The 10359-nt window shown below is 48.4% G+C and overlaps 1 protein-coding gene and 1 pseudogene across 14 annotated transcripts in view; one reads left to right on the top strand and one right to left on the bottom strand.

The window, feature by feature from the left end:
- The window catches only part of Dnm2 (dynamin 2), an 84192-nt gene that overhangs the window by 51599 nt on the left and 22234 nt on the right, over nucleotides 1-10359 (bottom strand). For 11 of the 14 annotated variants that reach the window (XM_031343372.1, XM_031343371.1, XM_031343374.1 and 8 more), the window contains exon 2: nucleotides 531-604. In XM_031343372.1, coding sequence (XP_031199232.1) covers nucleotides 531-604 — 74 coding nt within the window. Of the gene's footprint in view, nucleotides 1-530; nucleotides 605-6731; nucleotides 6861-7296; nucleotides 7560-10359 lie in introns of those variants that run through there. The other 3 variants (XM_031343377.1, XM_031343376.1, XM_031343375.1) reach the window with 3 other exon arrangements.
- On the top strand, nucleotides 1497-7148 carry LOC116073887 (annotated as a pseudogene).

Here is a 10359-nt window from a genome sequence, read left to right as displayed (position 1 = left end):
AAAAAAAAAAAAAAAAAAAAAGAAATCAGAAGGTAACTGTGGGACCAGGCAGCCCGGTCCTGCTTGGGGACTCAAGGCTACAGAAGGGTGTTCTTTAAGCTGTTTCTCAGCTTCCCTGTACATGTGAGAACTGCAGTTCAAACCCAAACAACCCAGGAGCTTTGATTTCTCCTGAGGTCCCTAAATCCTCATGGTACCAAGTCCCCGTCTAAACCCAGAGATGGCCTCCTCATAGTTCTTGTCTGTTGCTGCTGTCTGAAGACAGGGTCTTCCGTAGCCCAGGGTGGTCCTGAACTCTATGCAGCACAGGATGACCTGGAGCTTCTGGTCCTTCTGCTCTCACATTCCCAGTGCTGGGCTTGCAGGTACACACCTCCACGCCAGGTTCATACTACTGGGGGATGGAAACAGGGCTTCCCACATGTAGGGGAGCTGTCCACCAGCTATGCTACCTCTGCGTCCCATGATTTACTTATTTTATTTTTTTACTTTGTCTTGGTTTTTGGTTTTGAAATTTCTATTTCTCATACCTGTTTTGGAAAAGATGAGCTGCAGAATGAGAGGCCTCCGGGTGACAATCCCTGATCCTCGCGGAAGGAAGTCCCTGGGAGAAGAGAAAGCAGCACAAGTGACTCACAGTCCTGCAGGTGAGGCAGGAAGTGTGACCACAGGCAGTAAGCAACTGTCTCTTGCAAGCTTTCAGCAAGTGCACCAACCCCAGCTGGGTCCCTGGGGAGCCCTTGGGCTAAGGAGGTCTGCCACCCAGGGTTTGAAGGGGACCTGAACTAAGTAAGAAGACACAGAGCTGCGTACACAAAATGTTCTGGAGCTCTAGCACGTCCACTAGGCTCACCTTGTATTTCAGACAATCTTGCCCATGGCAAAAGAGCCACAGGAAAGACTGGGGAAGGATCAAGTTCAAGGCCAACCAACCAACCAACCAACCACCAGTCACCCCAGTACAATGAAAGCTGAGGCGGGACAGACAGGAGTACATAGCAAGAAGCTGTCTCAAAATAAAACAAGCGGTGGGGTGTGGCTCAGTTGGTAAAGTGCTTGCCTAGTATGCACAAGGCACTGGGCAGGATCCCCAGCTCTGAAGAAAATGGCCATGGTGGCTAATGCCTATACCAGCAAATGTAGAGGCCAAAAATCCTGAGTTAGGTCACCATCAGCATTGTCGCATGGCTGGCCCACAGTTATTCCTGTGTGGTCACCCTAATTAGGTGTAAAAATGAGTATAGCTGCCCAGTGGTGGCAGCACACGCCTTTAATCCCAGCACTTGGGAGGTAGAGGCAGGTGGATCTCTGAGTTCGAGGTCAGCCTGGTCTACAGAAGGAGTTCCAGGACAGCGAGGGCTACACAGAAAAACTGTGTCAAAAACAGAAAGAAAAGAGAAGAAAGTCAGAGCGGAAAGGGCAGGGAGAGTGCGGCTGTCGTGGAGACCCCATGCACATCTTCTGAGGTATATGGCCAGGTACTAGCTAGCACATAGATGGACTTGAACCTCAACAGGTAGCGCTGATCTTTTGTGATAGGAATCAAGGCAAAGGCTTTTCCTTGGAGGAACAGACGGGAAGACACATGACAGAATTTCTAGGGAGGCAACAATCAGCCTCAATGCTGCTCTGTACAGTGATAAGCAGTTTTTGATTTTTGTTTTTGTTTTTATGTCATCAGAGCAATCAGCATATGTATTTAAGATGCATACTTAACTGTGTCTCCCAAGAAAGATCACTAGCGGGCTGGTGAGATGGCTCAGTGGGGAAGAGCACTGACTGCTCTTCGGAAGGTCATGAGTTCAAATCCCAGCAACCACATGGTGGCTCACAACCACTTGTAATGAGATCTGACGCCCTCTTCTGGTGCGTCTGAAGACAGCTACAGTGTACTTACATATAATAAATGATTCTTTAAAAAAAAAAAAAAAAAAAAAAAAAAAAAAAAGAAAGATCACTAGCAGGCCATAGGAGACAGGGGATCAAAAAGTTCATGACTAGCCTCAGCTATGTAGAGAACTCAAGGCTAGCCAGAGCTACATGACATCATCTGCAAAAATAAAACAACTCAGATCTAAAGAACTTGCAGATCGATACAGGATGGCAGCACATTTGCATAGTGTGTGTGAAGCCCCAGGTTCAGGACTTTACACAGCACAAGAAGAACTTGGGTTGAATGGCTTCGAGACACATGTGAGAATCTGAGGCCAAGGAGGGAACTCAGAAGCAGGAGACTCAGAATGTCAAGGTTGACCTCGGCTACAACACAGGTGCCAGGTCAGCCTGGGCTATATCAACTAGGGCTACAGCTCAACAGCACAGCATGGGCCTAGCATGGGCAGCTAATGGCACCATCCCCAGCACTGAAACAGAAGGAATGAAAGACAGGAGAAGAAAGGAAGTCCACTGCCAGCAAGGCTAATGACTGAGCTTAATGTCCAGGACTGACATGGTGGAAAGAGAGAGCCAACCCACAAGTGGTCCTCTGACCTCCACACATGCACCACAATCCACTATGCACAGGAGCACACACAGATGCATATGCGCACACACAATAAGTAAATGAGATGTAACCTGTTAAACAAAAGCTTCACAGCTCAGCGGGGTGGGGGCTGGGGTGGGGGGTGTCAATACTGACAGCCCATCTAGAAGCTTGGGCAACCAGATCCATAAAAGAAAAAGAGTCTTTTATCTTCTCAAAGGAACTTCCTCCTGGGTGGACCAAGTAAGGAGGATTTGTTTTGATCTTAAAGAAAACACAAATGAACTACAATAGAACCCATGGAGCTGGGCACAATAGGGAGGAGTTATCGCTTGTCCTCATCATTGATGGCTATTATGGTCCATGTGCTCAAGGTCATATCTGGCTACATCATGAGTTATGGGCCAGCCTGAGTTGAGACCCTGTCTCAAAAGTCCTAAACTAAATCAATTCACTAATTTAGTCAAATACTCCATAGGCATTGTGGAGCAGTTGCAATGGTGTGACAAGCAAGGAGCAGAGAGCACTGTGTGAATTTAACAGCAGTAAGATCCCACCAGACAGCTCACGTGCCTCCATTTCAGAGAACTGAGAGACTGGGCCCTGCCTAAGACTGCGGTGCACCAGCAATGGCAGCAGCTTAGACTGAACCACAAGAGCTCCATCGGAAGACTTTGACCACTAGGTCCCAGAAGCTCAGCTTCTAGTCTACAATGCAGCTCTAAGAGGGTGAATCTGTCCCTGAACCACCACCCCCTCCTCCAGGACCAGTGTCCTCAGTGTTGCAGTGACTTTACATTCAGTCACTCTGAGATGATAGGCACCCTGAGGACAATGGTGATGCCTCAGACATCACCAGCTTCTGTCCCACACAAGGGACATAGAAAGTTTCAATGGTGATGGCTGTGATGCCCAGAACAAGCTCCAGTTCTCAGAAGGAAAGGCTGGGGCCGTGGTGGCCAATAGGGAAGGCAACAAAGAAGGCAAAGAGACAAGCAATCATGTCAGGGCAGTCTGGGAGCCAGCAGCCAGAACTGATGTAATGCTGTTTCCCTGAACCTTGGAACTAAGTGCACAACTTCCCAAGCTACCCCACCTAAATGTCTCAGGGATTTGATGCAGAAAGATCTAGTTAAGAAGATTTCCATGGGCCAGTGAAATGGCTAAGGGAGTAAAGGCATCTGCTGCCACCAAATTTGAAGACATAAAAGGACATAAAGGGGATAGAACTCTGGAAAGTTGTCCTTTAGCCTCCATTTGCTTCCATGCCAAGAATACCCCTACACACACATGCGTACACACACACTAAAAATAAATAGATATCTAAATAAGATAGGTAAGATAAAAACCTAACATTTTTTTTCTCCTGTTTTTAAAAAAATGAGTGTCAGATCCAGGTGGCGGTGGCGCACACCTTTAATCCCAGCAATTGGGAAGCAGAGGCAGTCGTATCTCTTCGAATTCAAGGCCAGCCTAGTCTACAAATTTCAGGACAGCCAGAGCTACAGAGACCCTATTGAGACCTGGTCTCAAATACATATATTAAAAATTAAAAAAGAAAAGGGGCTGGAGAGATAGACAGCTCAGCGGTTAAGAGCAGAGGCTGCTCTTCCAGAGGTCCTGAGTTTAATTCCCAGCAACCACACAGTGGCTCACAACCATCTGTAATGGGGTCTGATGCCCTCTTCTGACATCATGCAGGCATAGCACTCATACACATAAATAAATAGAAATCTTTTTTAAAAAGGGAGTGTGTGGCTTTTTTTCCCTCTGGTGGCAGCCATCAGGTGAGCCAAGATGGGTGTATAAACTAAGAAGGAAGAAGCAGTCCAATGTGATGAGTTTTCTTCTGAGGGTCCCCTGCCGGCAATACCACCCGGCCTGATAAGCAAGAAGACTTGGGTACAAGGCTAAGCAAGGCTATGTCATTTACAGGATGTGTCTGCCGTGGTGGTTGCAAATGCCTGGTTCCTAAGGGTGCAACTTACGGCGAGTCTGCAACTTACAGCGAGCCTGTCCACCATGGTATTAACTAGCTGAAATTTGCACAAAACCTTCAGTCTGTTCCTAAGGAGAGAGTTGGGTGCCATTGTGGGGCTTTGAGAGTTCTGAATTCCTTAGTGGGTTGGTGAAGATTCCACATATAAATTTTTTGAGGTTATCCTCATTGATCTATTCCATAAAGCTATCAGAAGAAATCCTGACATCCAGTGGATCACCAAACCAGTCCACAAGCACAGAGAGATGGGCGAAAGAGCCGTGGCCTGGGAAAGGGCCACAAGTTCCACCATATTATTGGTGGTTCTCACAGTGCAGCCTGGAGACAGCACAATACTCTCCAGCTCCACCCGCTACCACTAATACACGTGTTATTTGTAAAATTCATATCTAATAAACAATTTAGGACAGTCAAAAAAAAAAAACAGTGTATGAGTGTGTGTGTGTAGAGATGGAGCAATGGCTCAGCAGTTAAGAGCACTAATTGCTCTTCCAGAAGAGCCAGGTTCAATTCCCAGCACCTAACATGGTGGCTAACAGCCATCTCTAACTTAGGGAATCCAACACCTTCTGATCTCAAGTACCAGGTATGCTACATAAACACACATGCAGGCAAAACACTTACACATAAAAGAAAAAGCTCTTTTTTACCCTATTACAGATGGTTGTGAGCCACCATGTGGTTGCTGGGAATTGAACTCGGGACTTCTGGAAAAGCAGCCTGTGCTCTTAACCACGGAGCCATCTATCTCTCCAGCCCATCTTTTTTTCTTTTTAAAAGAGTATTTCCTGAGCAGTGCAGCAGAGCACACATACTATGGCTTCCCAGGCAACTCTCCTACAAATGTCAACTATCCTTAGCTGGCAACAGAGATGGCCTCCAACTTCTCTAGTTCACCCTTCCCCAGGCCACCCACCTTCACAGGCTTGAGTACTGTTCTTAGCTGTTGCTATGATATTTCCTGTATGTCCTGGCTGCCCTAAAGTTCTAGTCCCACTTAGCCAGATCCGTGTTATGTGACTTGGGTCTGCTTCCTTCACTTTCAGGTCTGGTTTAAAACTATGTCAGTAAAACTATGTCAACTGTGGGGAATGGCAACAAATATGTGGCAGATGGAGAGATCTCTGGCTCAAAGATATCCACACCTCTATATGTAAACACACGCATGATCTGTTCCCCAGGCCAGGGTCTGCCCTTCTGTGTCTCCAGGCCTGGTACAAGGATAGCACATGATAGGTGGTCGGTTAAGTATAAAGTGGTACATCACTTCTCATTCCCAAACGGAGCTGCCTCCTTCTGTTTCCTTCCTTTTTTTTCTCTCTCTCTTTTGGCAGAGTGACTCATGCAGCCCAGGCTGGCCTCAAACTCTTATATAGCAGAGGATGGTCTATAACTCCTAACCTTCCTGTTTCTACTTCCCAAGTGCTAGGATTACAGGTGTGCACCACCTTGTTTATGCAGTGCTGGTGGACCCCTGAGGGTTTACACGAATGCTAGGCGGTAAATTAATAAATCAATCTCAATCTCAATCTCTCTCTCTCTCTCTCTCTCCCTCTCTCTCTCTTTCTCTCTCTCTCTCTCCCTCCCTCCCTCCCTCCCTCCCTTTTTCCCTCCCTTCCCACCTCTCTCCTAAACACAGATATCCAGAAAGCTCTTCTACAAAGTTCTTGTGTCCACTCATAGCTGGACCAATTCAGTCCAGGTCTCTAAACTATTTAGGTTCCCTAGTGGCTCTCTGAATCTTGATCTCCTTGATCTTGGCAGAGGTTTCTGCCAAGCAACCTTTCCCTAGAGAACTGCCCACCTAGTAATAGTCAGACGCTGTATTGTGAGCCTATCATTTCTTCCCACTCCTGCCAGTTTAGCCTCAGACAGAAAGATGGAAGTTGGTTCTGTAACAGATAAGAGTTCCTGCATTTGATGGAGTCACCAGCAGGTTGAATAGTGCCTTACAAATCAGTGTTGGCTGCTAGGATTCAGTGTGTGAAGAGACAGAAGGCGTATGGACTCTTGGGTGAAATGTCCCCTGTGGGCTGTATCAGGCCCTCTCTGGGCAGTGGCTCAGTCACTTATAGCATAGGAGGACATGCCCGTCCACAGGACTAGTGACAGGGACCACTGTAACAGCTTCTCCCTCTCAAAGCCTATAGGACTCTAAGTCTTAGGCTCCCTTGGAAGATGACAAAGGCTCCTGGGAGGGGACTGGAAAGAGGGAGGCCTATGGCTGATCCAAAAGCTAGGGCTGTTTACCTTTTTCTGTCCAGAGCAAGTGGAGAAGGACAGCTATGTGAACCAACAGCTGGGGGCGGGGTCTCCAGGCCTCCAGGGAGGGAAACCAAACACAAGCAGGGAAGCAGCCAGTTGCATTACTTGAGAAACCTGGCAGGGTGTAGGTAAAGGTACTGGGTGGAGACCCCATCCCCATCTCCATAATTCCCAAGACCCCAGAGTTAAAGCTATGAAATTAGAGGTCATGCTGCATAAGCTCCACCTTCATCTCTGGCAAGCTGACTAGACCTCTGGTGAAGGTGGGGGTGTCTCTTCTCAAACGACAGGATGAAGTCTTCCTGTTGCCTGCTAAGCTCTGCACAACCTGCTCCTATCAACTCCATCCCTCCATGCCCACACGGACTCCATTTTCCCCCATTACAGGCCAAGACCGACTGATGATTCCCACTTAAGCTGTCTCCTCCCTACCTCTCTGTCCCTACCCTGCTTCCATCCCAGCAACAGCCACTCCATGGCAGGACCACGCCTGCTTTCTCCCCAATCTCCCCTTCTACTGATCCAGAGTTGAGAATACAACAGGTACTACTACCTCAGAGTGGGATGAAGGACTGACTCTGCCACGTCACAGACAAGGACACTGCCGCTCAGGTGGCGGTGGTGGTGACCTGGCACCTGCTTGGCCATGTGAGCTCAGGTCTGGTGCAGCTTTACCACCTAGCTTCCGCCCAGCAGTCCCTCCCCAGCCAGGAATCCTGCAGGACCCAGATCAGTCCCGCCCTTGGCACTTAGGCCTAGTGCCACCTGCTCATGGTCACAGCTGAGAGCCAGCTTGGGCGGAGCAAGAGCAGGAAATAGCTAGAGTGACTTGGTGTCTGTGATTCCGGAACTCCTCAAGACCCAGATGTAATCCAGAACTTGGATTACTTCTAGAACCTTCCTGGACAATCTGGTAAGTTGGGCTACCTCTGTCTCCCTCAGCTTCCTTGTTGGTTAAGCAGGCACAATGACACCTGCTCCAAAGGGAAGTTGTGATTACAAAATTCTTGCAATAGTATCCCAAAATACAGCATTCTTGGGGCTAGGGAGATGGCTTGGTCACTAAAGTGTCCACCAAACAACCTTGAGAAAGGACCCAGGTCTAGATCCCCAGTACCTACACACAAAGCCAAGCAGGTATGCACATCTCCCAGCACTTGGGAAATGGAGAGAGATCCCTGGGGTTTATGGGCTTACTAATCCAAAGTAATAAACTCCAGGCTCAGTAAAAGACCCTAGTCTAAAAACCTATGGTAGACAACACAGCAAGGGAAACCTATCATCAATTTCTGTCATGAACACCCACACCCGTGACAGCATCCATTATATACAACCAAAGTAAACTTGGAACACCCTATAATCAATCATTCCTTTGCTTGTAACTTTCAGGGGGTCCCACATGTTCCCCAAGGGACTTGGAGGCCTTGGCATCACTCAACAATCAGCCCCTACTCCCCCATCTATTCCCTGGAGCTGGATTGACAGGAGGAGCATCGCAGCATATTCCCGACTCAGAGCTTTGTTTATCCTCCCACAGTGACCTTTCTTATGACAACTCTGGTTTCCTGTGTACACTGAGGGCTCAGCTGAGTTGTCCCTTCCTCAGAGAGGTCTAGCTGCTTCCTGGTGAGCCAACATCCATCCTGCCCTGCCTGATTTCTTTTTCCTCACTTTTACAGACGATTAGCTACAGCTGGACCAGTTCAGACCATGCTCTGAACACCTCCAGAGTGACAGAACAGGGTCCCTCTCCCTGGAGTCCTGCTCCTTAATACTCAGATACAGAACATAAACCCCATAGTCAAAGACCATGAGGCAGCAGTGACAGACAGCAAGATGTCCAAGAGAAAGCCACCAATGACTTATATGTTATAGACCCAGCAGGAGAGGCTAAGGCAACTGGTCTGAGAAACAGTTCAAAGCCAGGTGCTCTCCAGAGTGTGGAGCACAGAGCAAGCTCTGTGTGGAGGAAGTCCCCTCCGTATTTGGGAAGTTTTTGTGTTTGATGGTTTGTTTTCTTTATTTTGAGGTAGGATCTCATGCAGCCCAGGCTTTGAAGCAAGCCCCCCCCTGAAGCTGAGTAAGACTCCGAGCTCCTGAACTCCTGCCTCTACAAGTGCTGGGATCACGGGTATACAGCACTGTCTGGCTAGCAGATGGAGCCCAGAGATTTGGGCATGCCAGGTAAGCATGATAACCACTAAGCCCAGCCTTCAGGGAAGGGGATGTTCATCTGCTTACATCTTTCTGCAGAGAGAGAGCTGGCGGATGGAGGTCATCCATGAACTCAGGATAGCACAGATCTGCTTCCTTGGGTGTGGTGGCCCTCATGTGATCCCACCACTCACTGGTGGCAGGTAGATCTGGAGTTCAAGGTTATCCCCAGTTACATAGGAAGCTTGAGGCCAGCCTGGGCTCCACAAAACCCTGCCTTAAAAAAATATGAGTGGTGTTGCATGCCTTTAATCCCAGCACTTGGGAGGCAGAGGCAGGCAGATTTCTGAGTTAGAGGCCAGCCTGGTCTACAGAGTGAGTTCCAGGACAGCCAGGGCTACACAGAGAAACCCTGTCTCAAAAAACAAAAACAAAACAAAGAAAACAAAACAAACAACAACAACAACAACAAAATAGCCCGTGCAGTGCACACACATCCCACAGGAGCTGGTCTGACTGTGGACAAGGGACTCTTGCTGTACTCCCAAGAGGTTTCTTCTGTCCCCATTTTGTCTTTTGGTTGTTTAAAGTCTCAAAATGTAGCTCTATCTGACCTGAACTCTTAAGCCCCCGACTTGGCATCCTGTACTAGAACTGTATGCGTTCTCTACTCATATCTGGTCGATATGGAAACTGAAGCTTCAGGGGTAAAGTAACAGACCTGAGCACTGAGGCCCCCACCTATGCTGCAGCCCTGCCCTCAGCTTCCAGAACCGCCTGCTCATCCCCAGCACATCTGGGAGCCAGGGTAAGAAGACACCAGTGAACTCTGAACACAGAAAGGCCATTGCAGCTCCCTCCTGGCACCAAGTAAGAATGTGGGTGGCCACGGGTGAGTCTCCAGCCTGACAGTCCATGTGTGACCAGCACAAGGACATCACTGTTCCAGTGTCTCCATCTGTAAATGGGGTTCTAACACTTGGTCATGCCCTGAGGACACCAGCAGAAGCAGGCAGAGGACGCATAGGAAGCTAGGTGTCTGCCACGTGCAGGTGCAGTCACAAAGGCAATGGCTGGGGGCGGGGGGATGTCAACCCCAAGAACTACAAGAAGCATGTGCCCTTCTCCTTGGCACCCCTGAGACTCAGCACAACCTTTCCTGTCAGGTGACTCAACACCATCTTAAATGGCTTCCTCCTTGGCAGTCACCTGCTTCCTTCAGATTCCTCAGGCACTGTCAGGAGAATGAGAAACAAGCAGAAGTCCAAGTAAGACAGTAACTAGAGATAGTAGGCGGGGCAAAGTCAAGGAATTCCACGTGATATGTAAAAGAGCTGGGCAGGGGAATTAGGTAAATCAATAGGTATGGATGTCGGAACACCCCATTTTTTCTTTCCTTCTGCTTGTGTGTGGGTAATGTGAATGTATACGAATTTGTGAGGGTACACATGGGTACATG

The sequence above is a fragment of the Mastomys coucha genome, unplaced genomic scaffold (genome assembly GCF_008632895.1).
Source record: "Mastomys coucha isolate ucsf_1 unplaced genomic scaffold, UCSF_Mcou_1 pScaffold23, whole genome shotgun sequence".
Lineage (NCBI taxonomy): Eukaryota > Metazoa > Chordata > Mammalia > Rodentia > Muridae > Mastomys > Mastomys coucha.
The sequence above is the reverse complement of the archived record's forward strand: the minus strand, read 5'-3'. Positions and strand labels throughout refer to the sequence as shown.